At 49.9% G+C, this 22,637-nt stretch overlaps 1 protein-coding gene across 6 annotated transcripts in view; it reads right to left on the minus strand.

Moving 5' to 3' along the window:
• Positions 1 to 1,098: 1,098 nt before the first annotated feature.
• Positions 1,099 to 22,637, minus strand: part of ECE2 (endothelin converting enzyme 2) — a 30,078-nt gene continuing 8,539 nt past the window's right edge. The window contains exons 1-19 of one of the 6 annotated variants that reach the window (XM_010947870.2): positions 14,476 to 14,655; positions 14,111 to 14,197; positions 13,631 to 13,766; positions 13,206 to 13,421; positions 12,626 to 12,750; positions 12,363 to 12,509; positions 12,143 to 12,208; positions 8,441 to 8,629; positions 7,608 to 7,750; positions 7,110 to 7,224; positions 5,620 to 5,730; positions 4,646 to 4,744; positions 4,465 to 4,542; positions 3,814 to 3,917; positions 3,515 to 3,625; positions 3,330 to 3,397; positions 2,950 to 3,140; positions 2,745 to 2,840; positions 1,099 to 2,065 (exon numbers count right to left, since the gene is read on the minus strand). In XM_010947870.2, the coding sequence (XP_010946172.1) occupies positions 1,889 to 2,065; positions 2,745 to 2,840; positions 2,950 to 3,140; positions 3,330 to 3,397; positions 3,515 to 3,625; positions 3,814 to 3,917; positions 4,465 to 4,542; positions 4,646 to 4,744; positions 5,620 to 5,730; positions 7,110 to 7,224; positions 7,608 to 7,750; positions 8,441 to 8,629; positions 12,143 to 12,208; positions 12,363 to 12,509; positions 12,626 to 12,750; positions 13,206 to 13,421; positions 13,631 to 13,766; positions 14,111 to 14,197; positions 14,476 to 14,514 (2,298 nt within the window). In that variant the 5' untranslated portion in view covers positions 14,515 to 14,655 and the 3' untranslated portion in view covers positions 1,099 to 1,888. Of the gene's footprint in view, positions 2,841 to 2,949; positions 3,141 to 3,329; positions 3,398 to 3,514; positions 3,626 to 3,813; positions 3,918 to 4,464; positions 4,543 to 4,645; positions 4,745 to 5,619; positions 5,731 to 7,109; positions 7,225 to 7,607; positions 7,751 to 8,440; positions 8,630 to 12,142; positions 12,209 to 12,362; positions 12,510 to 12,625; positions 12,751 to 13,205; positions 13,422 to 13,630; positions 13,767 to 14,110; positions 14,198 to 14,475; positions 14,656 to 22,637 lie in introns of those variants that run through there. The other 5 variants (XM_010947872.2, XM_010947874.3, XM_074366863.1 and 2 more) reach the window with 5 other exon arrangements.

The raw sequence follows: 22,637 nt of genomic DNA on the forward strand, positions 1-22,637 counted from the left end.
TTCCCTCTTACCCTTCCAAACGAAATACAACCACTCCTACTTACACCTTGGGGAACACTGTTTTTAAGAGAATTGAGATTGAGATCTTTTCCACTGTTTTTCTCTGGTTCTCATTTTACAGATAAGGAAACTGAGGCATTAAGAGGTTAGGGAACAGGCTCAAGCTCTTACAGGTATCAGAGCTTCAATTTCAATCCAGGTCTCTGACTACAGAGAAGTGATTAGGGTGAGATCTGTAAAATGGAAACTGGAGCACTTATAAAATATGTTGCTGTGAGGGTCAGATGAGCTCACGAAGGTGAAAGTGCCAACAGAAGAAGGGTCACCAGAGGGAAGGAACCATCTTATTCATCTTGCATCACCAGTGCCTGGCACATTATTGGTAATCCATACACTTTAAAAAATCATCTATGAATGTATAAATAAATAAACGAATGAGTGACTAAAGAAATGAGCCGCCTAGCAGAGGTGCCTGGAACACAAGAGGTATTCACTAGATGCTCCTTCTCCCTCCCTCTTTCTGGAGGGCGGCAGCTGTACCTGGAATCTCTGTGCCTGGCACTTGGTAGGCCTCAATGAGCGTGTGTAGGTGGGAATGAGTGGGTCTCAGGAGCACTAGCCTTAGAGGACATGAAGAAACGCATGTCCCCTCAGCCACAAGGAGAGGGTGGTGCTCTGAGCTCCAGAGAGTGAAGTGTTATCTTACCAGGTCTTCCCTCCACTGCAGGGTAAGGACCACCCATCTTCCAAGCCAACCCTGGCCAAGCAGTTACCCAGACTCAGTGTCAGGCCCAGCTGCACGCACCAGTGGAGGGCTGTGGTAAATGCTTCCAGCTGTAGGACAGCTGGCGATGGGGACATGGGCTACCAGTAAGCAGAGCATGTACTCCACCCAGGCAGACTCAACTTCATTCTATTCCTACATCCTGCCTCTCTTTCTGTCTTCTTGGGGCTTCAAATTTCAGACCCCAGTGTCTGGTAAGCGAGTAAGTGAGTGTCTAGAAGAGTACCTGGCATACAGTAGGTGCTCAGTAAATATTGGTAGAATGAGTAAATGAAAACAGGACCAAAGGAAGAGACAGGCTGACTGATGCATGTCTATTTATTGGCACAGGGTCCTACAGGGCCAGGGTCACTCCCTCCCCACCCTGTTTCCTGTAAAAATAAACTCTATCCTTCCCTCTCCCTGCTCTATCTGCTTTTCTGCTTGGTCCAGGGAGAATCAGTCACCCCCCCCAAGACTTGTACCCCAGGACACAGGAACTAGCATCCCCTACACATGTACACTTCTCTGAGCCCAGGGGACCCGGGAGGCAGCAGGGAGGCTCATAAAGGCCCTCAGGCTTCCACTAAGAGCTGAGCACAGCTGGTCTATCAGCGAGGGATGGCAGCAGTATTAGGAGCAGCAGCACGAGGAACATGGGGTGGGGGCAGCCCCTGAGGGCAGGACTGAAAGGAGCTCAGTCTATTCTGGAGAGAGCACTGAATGAGCCTCGGGGCACACCAGCCAGGCCCTGCGTGGTCAGAGGGCGGCAGGCATAGCAGGCCCCATGGTCACCCAAGCCCAGTGAGCTTGGGACCAGAAGAGGTGGACTCCTTCCTGTGGGAGCCGGTGCCCCCCCACCCCATCCCAGCCTCCTCCAGGCAGGGTGACACGGAAGAATGTCACAGTGAATGGTGGGGGCTCTGCTGGAGGCAGGGGCACCCCCAAAACAGAGGCACGATGTGGTGGTCAAAAAGGGACCAGGACTCATGTCATCTGTGGTATAGAGGGGCCAGACCCAGCCTAGCTGGCATTTGCCTTCTCCAAACCCCAGAGCAAACAGCCTTGCCGGGTGAGCTGCCCCAGGCCCTGGCAACAGCGGGCCATTTCTCCCCTGACCCAGGTCTACCACACCTCACACAGCTGCCCTGAGTTCATGGGGGAGCCGACAGGGCAGCCGAAGTGCCGTAGGAAGTCACGGGAGTTGGAGAGAGTGCCCAGCACGCGGAAGCGGGCAGGGCTGTGGGGGTCGGTCACCAGCCCCTCGTGAGAGCTCTCGGGTGTACGGACCGAACACCACACCTGCAGGCCAGGACAGACATGGGGACATGTGGTGTCTAGTTCGGGCAGGGCCACAGACTCAGCTGCAGCAGAGCCATCCCTGGGACACCCACTACCATGTCCCAGCCCCTCAGCTCTGGAGGCCTCAGGGACACAGGACAGGGCTTAGCCAGCCCCAACACCTTGCTATCAGCACCAAGGCAGAGGAATGTGCCCTCCTCCCAAATTCCTTGAAGGCCTTTCAAAGGTACCCTGGATACTGGGTTGCCCAGGATGGATGTGTCTGAGGGGAAGAAGCCCAGCCTGCAGAGGATGCCTGCTGTAGTGCGAAGTACCTGGAGGAGACCCTGCTGAGTCTGCCACTTACTTTATTCCTGGGTAGCTCTGGACGAGCCACTCTGTCCCCGAGCTTCCTCCTCCACAGCCACCTCACAGGAGCATCATAAGGATCAATCCTTCTCCCTCCTCCCCCCTCAGGCAGGGCACCCTGCCCTCTGACATCTGCAAAAGCCTCCTGAAGCCTTCTCCCTCCTCGGGCCCCATTGAGAGGCTCTGACCACGAGGCCTTCCCAGACCACCTTCCACACTCCAACTTCAGTTCCATTTCCCAGTCCCTTTTCTGCATGCCCCAGACTTCTAATGACATGCCCAGGAGCAAGCAGGAGAAGGGCAGATCCCTGGCCTCCCAGGAGGGCAATACCTGGGCAAATCCCACAAAGAAGAGCTGGTGGTTGGTGAGACCCACTGCTGGCAGCTGCTGCTCCTCCCCATGCTTTCTCAGCCATGCTTTGTAAGCCTGGATTCGGGAACAGGGGTGTCAAGTCCATCGGGGCCTGCCCCCTACCTCCACGCAGAGCCCTGCCCCCCAAGGGTGGGTAAGCCTCAGCCCCTGGAGGGTCACTCACGTTGTAGGCAGCCTTAAGCCCCCCGTTGTCAGCAATGTTCTCCCCCAGGGTCTGGCGGCCGTTGAGCTTCTCCCCGTTGACCTGGTACTGGCTGTACTGCTCCTCCATGCAGGCCGTGTGATTCCGGAAGGCTGCCAGTGATTCATTCTGCCACCATGGCCGCAGGTTCCCTTCCTTGTCATACTCTCGCCCTGAGGAGAACTAACCTTTGCATCCCACTGAGACCAGAGCTCAACCCTTGGGGGCATGAGTCCTCCTCCCTTCCCATGAGCCTAAGGCCACAGACCCCCAGATCCCTGGGGCCTGCTCCCAACATCCCACGGTTTTGCAGGAGCCACTGGGAATTCTAGGCTGGAGGAGACAACTGCATGGACCTCTACCTTGGTCATCAAAGGCATGTGTCAACTCATGGCCCATCACCACACCGATGCCACCAAAGTTCAGGGCCCTGGTAGGGGAGGAATGCGAGTGAGGACATGGTGGAGGGATGTCTAGATCCCACCTTCAGCCCAGCTCATCCACAGGCCCAGGCCGCAGCACCCAGTGCCTCCTGCCTCAGACACACTTGGGGTGGTTGCGGGCATAGAAGGGAGCCTGCAGGATGCCAGCAGGGAAGACGATTTCATTCTTGGTTGGAAGGTAGTAGGCATTCACTGTCTGGGGGGTCATGCTCCACCTGTGAGAGGTAGAAAGTGAGGGAAAGCCTGAGTCTTCTGATGCCCCTCCCAGCCCAGCAGCCCCAATCTACATCCTGCAAGAACCTTGGCCTTGTTTGGGATCAGTCTTGCCACTACCCCTCCCCCAGCCTTGGAAACCTCCCTCACTTCTCCTGCTGCCCCAAGTGTCTGTGTCCCCTTTTCTTACTGGTCCCGGCTAGGGGGCTTGCGGAGCTGGTCAGCCATCACCTTAGCAGAGAAGTTGTACAAATTTAACATGTTCTGGAAGAAGGAATCTTCAGAGACTTCATACTATGGGAGTGGTGAGAAGCAGAAAGCAAGTGAGATAACACTTTGGAGAAGTCAACAGTCCCAGTTTGGCTACTAATTAGCACCTTTCTGAGCCTTAGTTTCTTCAGCTATTAAAGAGGAGTGACAATCTAATAAATAATAATTGCCAGTATTGAAAGGGCACTTGTATTGCAGCTGCTTTATTTTTTTATATATGGTCTACTTTTATTCTCACAACAACCTGATTAGATAGGTGCTAATAGGACTCCACTTTACAGATGAAGAAACTGAGTCCCAGAGAGGTTATATAACCAAGGTCACAGTTTAGGTAGAAACAGGATTTGACCCAGGTTTGACTGCAAATCCCTGCTTGTGAACATTGCATTCTACTACTGTCCGGCCTGCAGCCTGGCACACAGCCAGCACTTAAGCAATGCCAGTTGCCTGCACTTGCCTCTGAAAGGAAACCAACAAGCACATCCTTGCCTCCCAGTGCTTGAGTCCTGATTACTGAGCCCTGTGCCCCCACCAGGGCTGAGGTTCAGTACTGGTAAGCAGGGGTACTCACCCCATCATAAACATCATCCAGCTCTTTGGGATCCAGGATGAAGTCCGGGAAACCAATCATGTCATAGATGGCATCTGCCTAAAGAGACCAGGTTAAGGGTTTCCCTCCCCAGGCCCCCCCCCCCAAACTGTATTCTCCATCCTCACCTCAAGATGGCGCCCCAACTCTGGCCACCACTCACTTTCTCCTTGGCTGCCTGGCGGGTCTTCTCATCCATCCAAACCAGGTGTCCCAGGGCCTCCTCAAAGGCAGTCCGGATCTCGCTGATCATCCCCTCTGCCTGGGAGTGAGGGGGCACAAGTCTTCCTCCCACTAGCATTAATGCATCCTTTCTCCCCATCCACCCTAGGGTCCCACCCCGTTCTTCCATGGGAGTATGTGGGAGTACCCAGACTCTTGAAAGGCTGAGCATCTGGGGAGGATGAGAAGGAAACTTGATTTGTGAAGGTACTGGGGCTGTGGTGGCTTTTTTTCTAATTAATCAAAACACTGACAATAAGTTAAGTGAATTAACATTGTAACAATATAGTATGTTGATTTTTATCTGATTATAAAAGGAAAGCATTAATAAAAGAAAATTTGGAAAATTAAGAGTTGAAGAAAATAAACCACTTAAAATCCTATCCCTCAGAGATAACTCCTTTTAACATTTTTATCATCCACTTCTAGTATCCTTCTCTGCTGAGATAATCATATATAATACGAAATTATTTGTGCAACATATATATATTTTGTAACCTACTTTTTTTTCACTTAACAATCATCAGTTTTAAGGCTGCCCCATAATTCATCCTAACCACAATGTTTTTCCAGTCCCCTGTTTTATTTTCCCCTATTGTAAACAATACTACCATTTATATCCTTGTTGGTAATACTTTAAGCCCATACGTTATTATCTCCAAATGAATAAATATTATTTTTCTAATTATATAGGTAATATAAACTCATTGTAGAAAACTTGGAAAATATAGAAAACTTTAAAGGAAAAAAAATCCCTCATAATAATCCTAACCATCCAAAGGAATCACTGTTAATTTGTTGATAAATTTCTGTCCAGTTCTTTTCCCTGTATTAACATGCAAATATAAACAGTGAATCTTAACTAAAAGAAGGGGTGGGGTTTGAAAGGCCTTGAAGGACCCCTTGAAGACTCACAATTTCCTTGCTCTGCCGGTCGAATGTGGCCTTCACAAAGAGGGAGCCCAGAGCGAAGCCGAGGGCGTCATCCGTGTTGGAGATGCAGGTCTGCCACCTCGGCGTGCAGGACTGTAAGGGGTAAAGAGCCAGGCCTCCCAGAGATGGCTCTGCCCTCTAGTCTGAGGGCCTTTCTTTGTGTCTGGGGCCAGCCCCTCTCAGCTCTGCACCGTGAAGGCCTGGGTCTGGGGTGCCATCTCTCCCTCGGGCTCCAGGGAAAACAAAGGGCAGTATCACAGAGCAGTGAAACCTCAAGAGGAACATGGGTGCTGCCCACTCAATTCACAGCCCTCTCCTCCTCTTATGTTTATAGAGGCCCACCGGGGTCCAGACATTTCTTTGCTCAGATGCACATCTCAGTCTTACATCCAGTCAGTCCCCAACACCAGAAAACAGAGTCACCAACTTCCTCCATCTCCCTATCCCTACATTCAATCTATCACCAGATTCTCCTACCTCTGCTTCTTAATCTCTCCTCCATCTACCCTACTGTCACTTCTCTGCTCTATAACACTATCATCTCTCGCCTGAAGACTGCAGTGACCCCCTAACCAGACACTCTGACTCCATTCTCATGCCCTTTCCCCTGTCCCTCCCTCTGTCTTCTATTTAGCTGCAGAAAGATGATCTAATACATAAATCTTACCAGGTTACTCTCCTGTTTAAAACCATCCCAGGTTCCCTATCCCTGAAAGGATCAAGGCCAGGCTCCTAACCACAGCATTCAAGGATTGAATGCCCCACTCATGGATTGCCCCAGGCCCACTTCAACCACCCTCAGCCTCTTGGCTGCCCTGTCCTCAAACTCATACCAGAACACATGCAAACCCACCATGCTCCTTCTAGCCTCTGGGAATCTGCACATCCTGTTCCTTCGGCCTGGAACACCTTCTCCCTGGCTTCCTTGGTAAACTCATTCTTCAAATGTCACCTCCTCAGAGAAGCTTTTCTAATGACCCCCCACATGCCAGGTAAAATGTGCTGTCCCCACCTCTGTCCTATAGCATGAAGAAGGTCTTTTATTCAATGTGAGCACTTATCACCCCAAAATATAATGTTTGTGTACATGTCCACTTCCCCCACTTAACAGGGCATCTTGAAACTAAGAACTGCACTTACTCATCTTCTTCTTCACCATCATCATCAAAGCTGAGTGCCTACACATACCATGCATGGGGTAGGTGCTTCACTTACATGAACTCAGTCCTCACCACAACCCTGCAAGAAATTCTTGTTTCACAGGCCAGGAAATGGGAAGTCAGAAAGGCTGGCGATACACTCAAGGTCCCATAGGCCAAAAAATGGATGAGATGGGATTGGAACCCAAGTGAGCTTGATTCCTAATCCCGTGCCCCATGCTACATCATGAGGCAAATAGTGTCTGAAACACAGTAGGTGTGAGGCATCAGTTTGACTGAATTGGAAAGTGGGAGCAGAATCAGAAAGCCCACCTTCTTGGTGCCATAGAGGATCTCTAGCAGCTTCTCTTGTGCAGACTCAAAGCGGCGGTCCAGGCTTGAAGTTGTCTTCTGCACCAGGTTCCAGATCAGGTAATTGTTCAGGACACTGGCATGCAGGTAGCCAGAACATAAGGAAAAGGCAGGTGAGGTACCATTTCCACTCCAAACCAGCTCCACTAACGTGCAGACAGCAGGAGTTCTGAGAGGCATATGTGGGAGCTGTCCCAAAATCCCTCTCTCTCACCCTGGGACCACACACCTGCCTGAAGAAGTCAGGTTGGAGCAAGGTGTGGAAACAGAGATCACAGGTGGGCCCCCGAAGCCCTGGCCTAGGGCAACAGCCTACAGACTTTCTGTTTTGATATTTGGAAGGCCCGGGGCCTTGTCAAATGCTGCTCTGTGTGGGCTGTGCCAGTCCCCTATGCCCAGCCCCCGCCTGGGACCTGCACCGAGGCCTGAGCCCTACCCCCGACACCTTGGGTTCCCCACCTTGGCTCTGTGCGATTGATGAGCTCTGACACCTGCTGCAAATAATCTGTCCCATACACCACCACGGGCTCAGAATCACCCAGCTCCAGCGGTGACAGCAAGAAAGACAGGAACTCCAGCCAGTCCATGGAGGGCGCCAGGGCCTGTGAGCAAAAAATCTCAAGCCTGCTTGCCTGCTTGGCTTCCAACAGACCCCTCCTCCACTGATGTGCTGGAGCTGGGAGCCCTTTCCATTGCCATGGCAACAGCTACTAGCTGCTTGGTGGCCCCCTTTCTATAATAAATTCGTTCTCAGGCTTATGTGCTTCTCAACCTGGGAACTCAAATCACTTATTATACCACTGGAAGGAAAGCCACTGTGTATGGTGTGATAGCTGGGATGCAGACATTCAAATATTTTCTAAACAGTTGATACTCCCTTGCTTCCATCCAGGGTCCCTACATACCTGGCCTCTCCTCCAGAACCTCCCTCACCCCATTTCTCCATAATCCAGCGACTAAGAGGTTGATGCCTGGCACAGTAAGGATCCTTGAGGAGATTTCTCTTCTGATTGTTTTATCAACATCTTATACAAGCTGTCATAGATTTAACATAATCCCTCTATGTGTCCCCATGCAACATGAAAGGGACCAAGGGATGGCCTAGTGGGAGGTGTCCTAAAATGGACACCATTTTTCCTTCCAGGATAGCAACAGTGCAGCTGGGAAGCTCAGAAAAAGCAAGGAAATGAGGAAAGAACTGGCTGCCTCCAGAAGATGGCATGAAGGGAAGCCGGGCAGCCTGTGCCAGGGGCTGGCCCCTCCCAGCTGGCTCTATTCCCTGCCCGCCCCACCTGCAGCTCCATGATGCTCATCTTGTGGTAGATCTTCTCCTCATCCCGCCGCTGGTCCTGGGGCACTGTGATGTTGGCCAGTTGTATCTCCAGCTCCAGCACCTGCCGCATCTGCTCCCGCGTAGAGGCTGGCTGTCCGCCCAGCAGCATACCCAGCTCCTCCATGTAGTCCAAGTAGGCGGTGAGCACCTGTCAAGGATCCGAGTCATCCTCACAGCCCAGAAACAAGTCCTGCCCAAGGCTGAGAGGACTGTTCTGGCTAGCACCTCTGCTCACCATCTCTTCTGGGGACCTTCCCCACCGAAGTTTTCTTGGATGCCCCTCATCATTTCTATCATACTGTTTATCACCACCTACTAGGATCTTGTTTATTTGTTTATGCACTTGTTCATTATCTGTTTCCCCAAAGAAAAGGTAAGTTCCAGGAAAGCACTGTTCCGAGTCACAGCGGCTCATTCACCACTATATCCCAAGGGCCTGGAACACTGCCTACTGTAGAACAGGAACCCTATAAATATTTGTCCAGTGAATGGACCTGCTTCCCATACTGCTCTGCCTTCCCAGTTCCTAAAGCTATTCTATTTTCCCAGCCCTTCAGTGACCACATGCCGTCACTTAACAGCTGAGTAGACCCCATGGGGAATTTGGTCTACAGTGGCTTCAATTTCCTTCCACCTCTCATCCTGCCAGGCCTCAAAACTTGCTGCCTTCCCCTCTGGTCTCCAAGGAGAAGAAAAGCACAGAAAAGAAATATGTAGTGACCACATGTATACACACGTATCAAATTCTCTGCTGGGGCTTTACATATAATGTCTCTCTCCTCCCACCCCCACCTTGCCTCACAGCAACTCCATAAAGTGGGTATTAGTTCAGTTCCATTTTACAGATAAGGAAACAAGCTTGGCAAGGTTCCACGATTTGACTTATACCACAAACCAGCAGATGGGAGAATCCAGGGCCACAGGCCAAGCACTACCTGGGCCCAGAACAAACTCATGTCGCCTCACTCCCTGCTGGCACTAGAGTGGCATGGGAGCCGGGGCTGTTTACTCTGTTCTCCACTGAGGTCTCTGGCTTGAGCACAGCATCTGGCACATAGTAGGTGCTCAATAAATATGTGTCGACTGATGGATGAAAACCTGTGAACAGACCCTCATCTCTGCTTGGCACCAACTCCCTGTGGCCCCTTCCCTGTGACCACTCCTCACTCGCCCTGAAGCCCTGCCCTGGGCTCCTTTCATTGCTAAAGGGCTTCTCCTCTTCCACTCTACTGAGAAGTTTCAGATCCTTTAATATCCATTATCTGCACTTCAAAATCTCTCCTTTCACCCACCTCCCCTCCTCCTTGCTGCTAATGTGAGAGAAAGAGGTTTGAGTGTCAATTTCAGTCACCCTAGCTCCTAAGGATGGTTGGTTCAACAAATGATCCTGCCTCCCATCCCTCAACTCACTTACCCCTTTCTCTCCCTCCCTCCCTCCCTTCAGCTTAAGATTTACTTTTGAGACTTTCCTGAACCCTGCTTTGCTCCTCAGTTTTTATCCCAGCTGAACCTTTCACCCTGCAGCTTCCCTTAGATGCTGGCACAGGAGATTTCCTGCCCAGGACAGCCAGCGGCACACTGAGGGCCAAATCAAGGCTTCTCCTGCCCTTTCCTGAGGGCCGAACCATGTGGTTCTCTCCTGAATTCTCAAAATTCTCTCCTCCTCTGTCTCAGGTGATTACAAAACCACACATCTGTTCACACCACTCCCCACTTTTGAGTTTTCCTTTCCATCTCTTTTGGGATAAATGCTAAACTTGACCCACAGTGTTTATGTATAATGTGACACTGCATACCTATCCACAAAGACTTGGGCCCACTCTTCCCGGTCTGTCAATGAGTCACACCCCCTTCCCACCTCAGAGCCTTGGCATAAGCTGTTCCCTTTGTCTAGAACCCTCTCCCTTCCCCACAGCCCACCTTCACCCTAGGACCAGGCTGGCTCCCTGCTGCCGCACTCTCAGAATGCCACGCTTCTCCTCTACGACAGTTCCAACAACCGCACACAGGAGAGCTGTGCACTGAGCCATTTCATGCCGTCTCCCCCACTGTGTGGCAATGTTCACCACATGCAAGGGGAGGGTCTGGCTGAGGGATGTTCAGTAGGTGTTTGGGAGCGAATGGGAGAGAGACAAACGCCACTTCTGGTTGTCCTTCTCCACAGGTGTCCCTCTTCCTCTCTCTGCCCTTGAAATCCAAGGATCTCCTTCTTCCCCTTCTCCAGTCTTGCCCTTTCTCTCACTTCTCCCAAACCTTTGTCTAAGTTTTCAAGGAGATGTCCCTCAAGCCTTTCGTTCCCTCCCGGCCATGCTGTCTCCCGGACTCCACACAGCTTTCACAGCTGCCTACGGACCTCTCCACAGAGATGGTGTCCAGGTCCCTCACACTCACACATCTGAAATGAGCAGCTCCCACTCCCTGAGTGTCTGCCACATGCAGAAGCATAAACTTGTATCCTCTCCCTGCCCCCCAAGCACCACAGTGGGTAGATGCCACGATCTCCATTTTTCAGAGGAAGAAACAGCTTCAAAGAGCTCAATTAGCTTGTACCAAGTTGCAGAGCTGGGGCTAAAATCAAGGTCTGATTCCAAAGTCTGCCCTTTTCCTATGATATCATACTGTCCCCTCTTTCCCAATGTGCTCTAACCTGGTTCTCCATCCAGGCACCCCTGATTCTCTAAGGATCCCTCCATCCCACCAACACTCAGGTGCACAGCCTCGACTGTCTTTACTTCTTCCTCTTTCTAATCTTCTCTTCTAACATCCAGTCACCAACAGTTCATGATTCAGACTTGATTCTGTCTCCTGCATCCTCCCCTTCCTGACATTCCCTCTGCCACTTCCCCTATTTGGGTCCTCACAGACACAGAGCCTGGAGTGCTGCAGAGACTCAACTGATCTCCAGGCTGCCTCTTTTGCATCTACTTTTCACATCCAGCCAAACTGCCTTCCCAGAGCACTGCTTACTAGGTCACCCACCCTCTGCTCCGGAGCAGGCAATGGTTCTCTGAGGCCTACCCAGTACACTCAGTGTGGCATTGCAGGTCCCCTTCATAACTGGTCCATATCCACCTTTCCAGCCTCTCATCTGCTTTGAGCTCTACATTTTGCCAAACTGGACCTCTTTCCGTGGTCCAAATACACCTTAGCTTTTCCTTCTTCAACACTTTTGTTTAAACTCTGAGCACGCCCTCACCCACATCCTATATGTTCTACAGGACCCAGCTCAAATGCAGTCTCCTTAGGAAAACTTCTCTGGCTTTCTGAGCCTCTCCTGAGCCCTAGGGGCCCCCTTTGAGCCTTGTTCTCAGCTATCTAAGTCCACGAACCCATCTGTACTGAAAGCTTCTTGTGACAGTGGCTCTGAAATGTACATCTCACAGTAGGCGCCTATAAAATGTTTTCCTGGGAGAGTAAGAGAAAAGAAGGAAGGAAAGAAGGGAAGAGGAAGACAGAAAGGAAGGAAGGATGGAAGAACGCAGGGAGGGGAGAATGAAGAGACAAAAAGAAGGAAGGGTAGTTGGAAGGAAGGGTAGCCGGCTTACTAGGCAACAGGATAGGCTCCCCTTCCCAACTCTGACCCTGGGCAAAGGAAAAGGTAAACAGGAATCATCCCAGCTCAACAGGGGGTCAGGGTGGGTATTCTGAGAATGCTCCTTACTTTCTCATTGGCGGTCCTGTTTAGGTAGTAATCTCGAGAGGGTAGAAAGAGCCCAGACTGGTCCACCTACAATAGCAAGGTAAGGTGTGAGCCCTCCCCCTGCCCAGAACCTGCATTCTTGTGCAAGAGTGGGTCACTCCAGCCAGCCCATCACAGGGGAGGGGAGTCGGATCTCAGCAAACAGTCCTAAGTCCCATCTCACTCTTCCGCAGCCTGGTACCTGGATAACGTTGCTGTTGGAACTCTTAGAGTCGGCACTGATGTAGACAGTGAAGAAGGGAGTGGCCCTGTAGGTCCCTGCTACTGCCTTCAGCACTTCCATGAAGTTGTCCCGGTCCCAGGGCCCCGTAATATTCCAACCACCGATCTGAGTAGAGACCACAGCAGCATCTATGGCAAGGAATCCCCAAAACTTTCTGGGGCCACATCCTCTCCCAAGGCTTATCCTGCTCACTCCCCTCCCAGTCCACCCAGGGGCCCTACCTTGTCAATGAGGTCTCGAAGAGGCTGGGCTCCCAGCTCCTCGATGCGCTCCACCTGTAGGCAGGAGAGGTAGAAGCGCTGCGTCTTCCGCTCAGCTTCGCTGCTGGAGTTGAAGGTGGTGTTTTCTGTGGGGTAGAACACAGGTCTGGGTGGAAACTATGCTAACTGCTGAGAGGGGTCCTGGGCCCTTGCTTGGTCCCTCTCCTTGCCATCTCAAGGGGCAGTCCTCCTAATGTAGACCCAGGAAGACTGCAACAGCAAATTATGGCTTCTTCTCCCCTGTCCAGGAACACCCTCAAAGATCTCTAAGCGCTAAGGACTCTCTAGTGCCTACCACACCTCAATAGTGCTCCAGAGTGCAGAGAGTAGTCCCGTCATTATCCTCAGAAGTCTGCCCCCTCAAACACATCTCCATCCCTCAGAAACCCCCTGTTCTCTGCATCTCCTCCACCAGGAGTGCTAGCAGTTATCCACTTACTCATTCACTCATGGACATTTACTGAGTACCTACTAAGTGCAGGCCCTGTGCTGTGCACAAAGCATGTACTTGGCACAACATCTCCCTAACAGGACCACTCACCAAGCAGGTGCTTCAGTATGGCCTGGTTCTGGTCCCAGAGGCTGTTGAAGGTGTTCCAGCGAGAACGCCCATCAGGCAGAGGATTTCTTCGAATCCAGCCTCCGCAGGAAAACTGGTAAAAGTCCTCACAGGGTCTCACCCCACGGTCCAGGGACTCCAGGATTTTTCCAGCCACTCGAATGCAGGCCTCTGTGAGGCAAGTGCTATGGGATGGGTCTGTAGCAGAGGACATGGTGTGGGAAGGGAACTATCAGTCAGTCTGGGAGAGGCAAACGCTTTGGAAGGGGCCATGACAGCAGGAAGGATGGAAGGAGAGAGGACAGCTAGGGTAAGGCTGGCCCCAACCAGAGAGAATCTTGGCAGCCCCTTCAGCCTCCAGAGTCCACACAGCTAGTAGGGCTGGTGACCTGAGAGAGCCCACCTACCTCTGTGGTACTGGACCCCCAAGGCCACGAAGCAGCCCACAAGCAGTGCAGCCAGCAGTAGAGAGACACCAGCCAAGACCAGCTCCAGCTGAGTGTGCGAGCCCAAGAGGTGACCTGTCCTCTTCCGGAATCCCACCTGGGGAACACAGGAGGACCACGAGCTAGCAAGCTGCATGTGGCTGATCCAATCACAGAAGTCCTCCCAGAGGGTGAAGGCACAGGCAGTTTCCAGAGCGGAGCAGAGACGCTAATGGGGTTAACTTGGGGCACAGGGGTAATGAGGCAGGCTGAGTAGAGCCCCAAGACCGTTTTGTGCAACGTCATGGCTTAGAATCGCCTCACCATAGTCCTAGCGCAGAGGCCAGAGATGGAGCAGAGGTGGGGGCAGGTGACCCTCCAGGGCAACCTAGAGCTCCTGGGTATGCCAGGCGTCATGCCAGGGCGGGGGCCTGGTGAGTCAGGGAGAACCCCCTTGCCCACCTCCACGGCGTCCGGGGAGGCCCCGCCCTCTACGGGGGTCTCGGGCGCGTCTTCATCCCGCAGCGTGGCGCGTTTGTACTCCACCATCTGCCAGACAGTCGGGGGCGCCAACCCAGGTCAGGCAGAGAGGGCTGCGTGCCCACAGCTCTGCCCCGGCGCCCCTCGCCCGGCCGGGTCCCTCCTGCCTGCAGTGAGGGCCCTTTCCCTCAGGCCGGCTGGGCTCTCCGGCCCGGGTCCCTCCGACCCCCGCCCCTGCAGTTCGCAGCCCCTTCTCCGCGAGCTGGAGCCCCTGCCCGACGCCGTTGGCCCCTCTGCCTCCCCCTGCTCCCCGGTCCTCTTCTCTGGATCCCAGGGCCCCCACTCACGTTGCCGCCTCCACCCAGCTCCTGCAGCGCAACGCTCATGGTGGAGTCGCGGCCGGCAGCACCTTAGGGTTCCCGGCGGCTGGCCCTTGCCCAGGCCGCGGCCTCGGCCCCCAGCCCGGCCCCGCCGCCGCCCGCCATCACAGCCGTGGCCGCCGCAGCCCCTCGCTCGGCGGCCGCCGCCGCCGCCGCCGCCGCCCCCGCCTGCCCGCGCCCCCCTCCCCCCGCGGCGCCGTGCCCGGGGTGGGGGGACGTGGGGGAGGGGAGGAGCGCGCCTCCGCGCCCCGCCAGCCGCCTGGCGCCCAGACCTCGCTCCGGGTGCCCGCGGCCCGCCCCGCAGGGCTGCGCCCAACCGGCTGCCCCTAGCCCGGAGCGAGCCGCTCTCTAGAAACGCCAGAGATCCCCTATGCGTTGGTCAGCACCCCTATCCCAGCAAAACCCTCTTACAAGCTACCCATAATTTACATTCTTTTGACCCCCTGCAGGCCCAAACCCTGCAGATATTTCTTGACCCAATTCCCCAAACTGCGGGCTCTCCCCATCCCCTTTAAACACCTTTAAGAAATGATGCTCTCATGAGGAACATCTCTAGTTGTCCACGAGGACCCTCTTCAACCAGCACACACAGAGCGGCATGCAGGAGGTAACCCACATGCAGGGTGTCAGCACATCTAGACAGGGAGCACATAGACCCAAAGTTCACAGGCAGGCACTCAGCCAACCCATGGTAAACACACACACACACACACACACACACACACACACAAGACACTAACAGAATGCATACAGGGCATACTCACACACAAGGTATACACGCACAAGGCGTCCAGAGTCAACACACGAAATGCACTGAGGTTCTGGACACACACACACAACAGGCATACAACACACACACACAAAGTGCTCAGGCAGCACGCACACACAGCCCACACTCTGACTCTACCCTTATATGTTGCTTCAAGACTGCACTTTTACTCTCCAAGATAATTGTTGTCATCAGATCATCTCACAAAGGGAGGGTTACAGATGGTGACAAATCGGCAGGGAAAAAAACAGCTATGCACAGATATTTAAAGAAAAGACGTGCTAACACTTCTAACTTGAGGAAAGCAAACTACTTTATTTGGGAGGTTTACAAGAAAAAAAAATCACCAAGCAATATTTAACTGCAAGGCAATAGTGTGGCATCTATGTGTCTGCCATCTGCCTTCCATATTGTCATTCCTTAATCAGGCCTGGTGGTGTTGCAGTATGCTTCACTAAAGAGTGCCTAGTGTTTCTTTTACTACAATTTTTTAAAAAGTGCCTCATCCTCCTCCCTCCTCTTTAAAAAGAGTACATGGATTTGACCTGAGAAGGCTTAGAATGGTGGCAAATGCATCCTGTATTTCTTGACTCTCACCTCTGTTCTCAGACATCTTTCTGCAGTTGGTTTTAACATGGAATGCTTTTGTGGCTGAGAAAGGGTAGATGATGAATGGATCAGGCTGAGAAATGTCGGATTGCTTTCTCTGGCATTTTCTACCCCCAAATGGCATGTTCTCAAACAGGAGACAGTATGATGTCATAATTAAGATGAAAGATGCTGGATTCAGTCTCAACTTCCTCACTTGTAAGGTAGGAATAAGAATGGTACCTATTTCAAAGGACAGTTGTGAGAATTAATGAAACAATACTTGTAAAATGCTCAGGACAGTGTCTGGCACATAGTGGGCATTGTATCTGCTATTATTATTGTTGGTTTTGTTGGTATTGTTATTAAAATCCTATAGGTAGAAATGAGAATTACAAGGCTGGAGGAAACCTGTTCTATTTCCCATATCATAGAGTAGGTGGATGGGAGCTAAGTTGGTCAGGAATTATCTGATCAAGGAGCTTTCACATCCAGCCTCACTGTGGTCTGTAGCAGCATGGCCTTGGGATAGTCACTCTGATGACAATGTGGCATCATAGCACTCACCTCTTTGCTCTCTCCCCACCAAGCCTGGATGAAGGGAAACATGGCAGCAGGGTCAGTCTGGCCTCATGGGAAATTCCACTACAATGTGGCCATATGAGTGGAAGCAAAGTTACTTTATAAGGACTTCCCAGTAATAGGCCCATTAGAAATAGTCCCATGGCTGCTTCAAGGCCATGCTGGAAGTAGCACGCTTATACAGCCCTTTACCAGATGAAAGCCAGTGTTCTAGTGGCTTTACATTGATGTACTCATTTACTCTCATGAAGCCATTTTACAGATGAGGAAACTGAGGCATAGAGAGGCTGCTCTGCCACAGCTAGCAAATGGCAGAGCTGGAATTCAAACCCAGGCATTCTGACTCCTTTCTGGAGAGCAGTTTAGCCATATGAATCAGAAGAGGATATACTTCTTCCCAACATTATCAGCTACTCTTCTGCCACATCTTCTCTGGTAGAGTGAGGAGAAGCACATAGACTTCAAGCCAAACAGACCTGGACTCAAATATGGGCTCAATTCTTTATCAGGTGTATAATCTTTATTAAGTTACTTAAAAGCTCTGACCCTTCATTTTTCTCCATCTGTAAAATGGGAACACTTATTCCTATCTCAGAGAGTTGCTGTGAGAATTAAATGCAGCCACATAAGAAGGAATCTGTTACCTACTTTTATAGTGTTTCCAGTTTCACTAGGTTTCACCTAAATGGACATTTCTTTTCCATGCCTCTTTCATGACCCAAATCATTTATTAGGCTCACAACTATTCCTGACTACATGTTAGGTACTCTATGTAAAAGATACCTGGAGGTTGCTGTATTCTATAATACTATATTTCTTTCCTCTGTGTCTATAACCTTTGACTCTGTTTTATTCTCTCATTTTATTATTTTTTCCTATTTATTCCTTATTTTCCTATAAGAATAATCCCCCCCCTTTTTTTTTTTTTTGGTCTTTTCCCCTCTGAATTGTGAACTGAGAGGGAATAGACAATGCTTTATGTATTAATTTACAAGGACAGTATGGTCATGAAGATAACAACAAACATTAATGTCCAGTGTTGACAAAGATGGGGAATATGTGTGCTTTCATATATTGCTGGTGGCTTATTAACTGATAGAATCTTTTTGGCAATATGAATCAAAATGTATGTGCAGATATTCTTTGACCCAGAAAGTCTAATGCTAGGAAATTGTTCCATAACATAATCATTATCTATAGCATGTTTGTATCAAGTAGCTTTGGCTGCATAACAAACCTTCCTGAACTTCATGGATTAAAATAGCAAACATTTATTATTTTTCATTTTGAGTAGGTTGATGGGGTGGGGTCAGGGTCAACTGAGCAGGAGCTGAATGGCTTCTTTACATGTTTGGGCCTCAGCTGGGATGACTGAGCCCTGTGTGTATGTGATTTCTCCTTCCCCAGTAGGCTAGCCCAGGCTTCTTCATATGATGGTCTCAGGATTCCCAGCAATGAAAAATGGGGCAAGCCACAGTACATAGACACATTTCAAGCCTCTGCTTGCATTATATTTGCTAATGTCCCTATTGAGCAAAGCAAGTCAGATGGCCAAGTCCAAATTCAGGGATGGAGAAACAGATTTTACTTCTTGATTGGAGGAACTACAAAATATTTGGGCCATTTTTCTCTTATGACATTTTTTTCATCACAGCATTGTCTATAATAACAACAAGAACAAATAAAAAAAATTGAAAGTGGGTATTCAATGGCCAAGAGTAGACGACTTGTTAAACAAATCAAGCATCCATACAATGGGATATAATGCAACATTTACAAGTGATGGAAAAGAGTTAATACTACTAGGAAATGTTCTCCATATAGAGTTAAGTAGGAAAGAAAAAGAATCACAAAATCTCACATTTGTGAAGCAAAAAAGTATAAAAGCATAGGTTACAAAAAAAAGAGAGAGAGAGATTGGAAGGACATGCAACAAAATGTTAATATGAATATATCTAATGAAGAAGTTACTTATAACTTCTTTATGCTTTCCTGTATAATAGCTAACAATTCCATTGTCTAGCACTTCCCTAAGCACTTCCTGAGTTTTAACTTATTTAATCCTCACAATGACCCCATAAGATAGATTCTACCAATATCATTTTCCTGTTTTACAGATGAGGAAACTAAGAAACAGGGAAGCTTAATAACATACCCAAAGTCATACATCAAGTAGAAGGCAGATCCTTGACTTGAATCTAAACTCCATGCTCCTAACTACTAATCCCCTTTCTAAGTCAACAGATTTGTCTGGGGCTAGAGGGTGATGTTTGGTAAATGGACTATGTCATTGGATTGAAACCTTTTTTAAAAAATCACTAAAATCACTATTTACAATAGCCAGGACATGGAAACAACCTAAATGTCCATCAACAGATGACTGGATAAAGAAGATGTGGTATATTTATACAATGGAATACTACTCAGCCATAAAAACCAACAACATAACACCATTTGCAGCAACATGGATGTCCCTGGAGAATGTCATTCTAAGTGAAGTAAGCCAGAAAGAGAAAGAAAAATACCATATGAGATCGCTCATATGTGGAATCTAAAAAAACAAGAACATAAATACAGAACAGAAACAGACTCATAGACATAGAATACAAACTTGTGGTTGCCAAAGGGGAGGGCGGTGGGAAGGGATAGACTGGGAGTTCAAAAAGTGTAGATACTGACAGGCATATGTAGAATAGATAAACAAGATTATAATGTATAGCACAGGGAAATATATACAAGATCTTGTGGTAGCTCACAGAGAAAAAAATGTGACAATGAATGTATGTATGTTCATGTATAACTGAAAAATTGTTCTCTACACTGGAATTTGATACATTGTAAAATGACTATAACTCAATAAAAAAGTTTTTAAAAATTGCTAAAATCTTTCTATTGCCAAAGTAATATACCCAGAAGTATATAGAACAAAAGATGAAATTCATCCTACTAGGATCCCAGTACCATCCTCAGAGATAACCATTAATAGCAGTTTGGTAGGTATCCTTCTGCTCTTTCTTTTACGTGCATTTACATCCCTAAATACACTGTGTGTGTGTGTGTGTGTGTAGGTATATATGCATATGTGTATACTTTTCTCAAACATATGAAATCATACTCTTCACTTGTTATTTGGTGACATTTTGGCACGCCTTATAAAGATCTTACTATGTCAGTCCACACAGATCTACTTCATTCTTTTTTTGTAATGTATCAGCCTCTGCTAAACAGAAGAGTCCCAGAAATACCCGCATGGTATGAGCTTCCTTTGAGTGGACAGGGTGGGAGCAAAAGGCCCCCAGAGAATTTAAGGAAGGAGAAATATGGTCATGAGAGATGTAAAAAGATGACCCCAAAGTGCTTGTAACCAATGTGTTTGCTTCCTAGGACTGCTATAAACAAAGTACCACAAACTGGGTGGCTTAAAACAACAAAAACTTATTCTCTAACAGTTTTGGAGGCCAGAATTCCAAAATATAGGCTGGGCCATACTCCTTCAGAAGGCCCTAGGGAAGAATCCTTCCTTGCCTCTTCCATCTTCTTGTGGCTCCCAGCAATCCTAAGTGTTCCTTGGTCTGTAGCCACATCACTTCTACCTCTGCTTCCTCACAAGGCCTTCTCCTGTGTGTATGTCTTGTGCATCCTCTTCTTACAAAAACAGCAGTGATTGGATTTAGGGCCCATCCTAATCCAGTATGATCTCATCTTAATTTAACTAATTAACATCAGCAAAGATCCTGTTTCCAAATAAGGTCATACTCTGAGGTTCCAGGTGGACAGGAATTTTAGGGGGGAACCTGTTCAACCCACTACACAGGCCTACAATTTCCACTTGAATGAAAGGGCCATTAATACTCAGATGTCAAAAGGCATACTTTTCTCTTTAGAACATATGGCTATGTGTCAATTCCACTAGGTTTTGAGGGGCTTTCAAGAGAAATTCAAGGTATTCTCCCCAAAATCCCAACACACTTCTTTTCCTCTTAGCTGTGAAAATGAATTTTCGTCTCATGGGCAGGGATGCAGAACATCAGAATTTTAAGTAGAGGATTATAATTTTAAAAACTCTACCCATATTTTCACAACATAGTTGAAGCTTATGTATTACTGTGTCTTTACAATTCTGCACTTAGATCTTTTGCTTTAATCCTGATCCAGTGTGCACAGCAAGGACAGGAATAAGATTATTTAAGAAGTGAACCAAATGAATTCCAAGTTAAATTGTTCCTCCAGTCTCCTTCATTCTTGGGTGGAGAAAAGAGAATTGTTTCAATTCTGCACGTAGTGCTCTCTTCTTATTCTTGGCAAGAACCCTGATGGCCACTTTAACACGTTTGGTGAGGGGCAGCTCATTACCTCCCGAGACAACCTACTTCACCTCAGGACAAGTTCATTTACAGAACTGTCCTTACTGTAGGCTCTGTCATCTCTGGGCTTCACACTAAAACATGGGGGTTCAGAGAGGTATGCATATTATGCAAATGTACGAGGAAAAGATTGGAAGGATATATATGAAATGTTTTGTGTGAATTTCCTAAAATGTTACAAGTACAAATGAACTAATTAAAAAGAAACTGTAATTGTGGACTGTCAGCTCAAGGTCACGCAGAAAGTGGCAGAGCCTGGATTCGAACAAATCACTGGACAACCTCCCATAGAAATGGAATTTTCTGGACTCTCTCTTAGTGACCCTGGATTCCAGCCTTTCTTGTCTTTCCAGGTCTGGAGGCTCCTTTCACTGGCAGCTGGGCCTCCACCTCCAGCTTCTGCCCTCATCCCAGAGACTAGAATGCAACAGAGCAGGACTTGATAGGGATGGGTCCCTGGTCTGTAGTGTTGAGTGAGACTTGAAAAGAGGCATCCTCTCGCGTTCCCCATTCTGGTCCCTGAGAGCAGCCACCAGAGCATTCGTCATTTCGTGCCTGGGATTAACAACTGGGGAGTTTTGGAGCAAGGAGACCTAGCACCAGGCAGCCTCACCAGCTATGTAATTCAGAAGGAAGGAGGTAAAGCGCTTCAGGGACGGTGGGGAGCCCTCCACCTTGAATGTGGACTGAGCGCCCGGATGATTATTACCCTGAGCGCTGTCGTCAGTGTCGCCAAATATGAGGACCCCCACCCCGGTCCCCCAAGGCCAATGATTGCGCCAGAGCCCCTGCGCGCTAGCGAGCAAGTGACGAAGCCGCTGACAGCCGGAGCCGACGGGGGAGGAGGGTCGTCGGGGTGGGAAAGAGGGCGTGTTACCACCGGTGCAGCTAAAACTGTCACATGACCCTCCGCAACGAGGTGGTAGGGGGCGCCCTTTATCACTCCCCCTCTACCTCCTGACACACACCGGCGCACGCCGCGTCCTCAGGCGCTCCGGGCTTCCCCGCTTCACCTGCAGCCAGGGCGCCCCTCGCAACGCGGTCATTCATTTCTCTTACACCGCACGCGCAGCGCGGGCCTCGGGGACTGGGAGAACCGCAGGGCACCGTGGGCGCTTTGAGCTTGAGTTTCGGCTCCATTCTCTGTCTCTCCTAGGAGAGGTCTTGGTAACCGGGCTGACGCGCGGGTACCAGGCCTGACCCCCACCCCCGGCTTTGCAGCTGACGCCGAAACTCGGGCTCAAAGCGCCCGCCGCGCCCTGCGGTTCTCCCAGCCCCTGAGGCTCCTATGTGTCACCGTGGAACATAGAGCCAAGCATGGAGACAGACACAGAAGGGGAGAGACACTTAAGAGACAGCCGTAGAGAACGTGACACAGAGTTATGGGCCACCGAGACACAGATACGGACGGACACATAGAGATAGACTGACAAGTGGGTAGGTAGAGACAGAAACAGGACAGTCAGAGAAATAGACTCTAGAGGAACAGTTTAAGACCCGAAGAGCAACCCTACACAAGAGCCCGCCAATGGCAGGGACAACAGTCACTGAGCTATTCCCGCGTCCTGCGGGTTCCCGCAGACCTCCCGCGGTATCCGACCCTACCGCGCAGCGCTTCCAGTGTCCCCTCTTGCAATGTTGGCTCTGTTCCTGCCTTCTGGCCCTGACCCGCCCCTCAATTCCCAGTCCCCCCAGCTTGCCTCTCAGAGCCTCTGTGCCAGACTCTTCTGCCCCTAGGGTGCCAGGCTAGCTCCTGCCCTCCCCTAGTCCCGCTTCTCCCCGCTAGACCCTGCACGCGATGGCCCGTACCATTCGCCCTGCCGCGA

Source organism: Camelus bactrianus, chromosome 1, assembly GCF_048773025.1.
Source record: "Camelus bactrianus isolate YW-2024 breed Bactrian camel chromosome 1, ASM4877302v1, whole genome shotgun sequence".
NCBI classification, from domain to species: Eukaryota; Metazoa; Chordata; class Mammalia; order Artiodactyla; family Camelidae; genus Camelus; species Camelus bactrianus.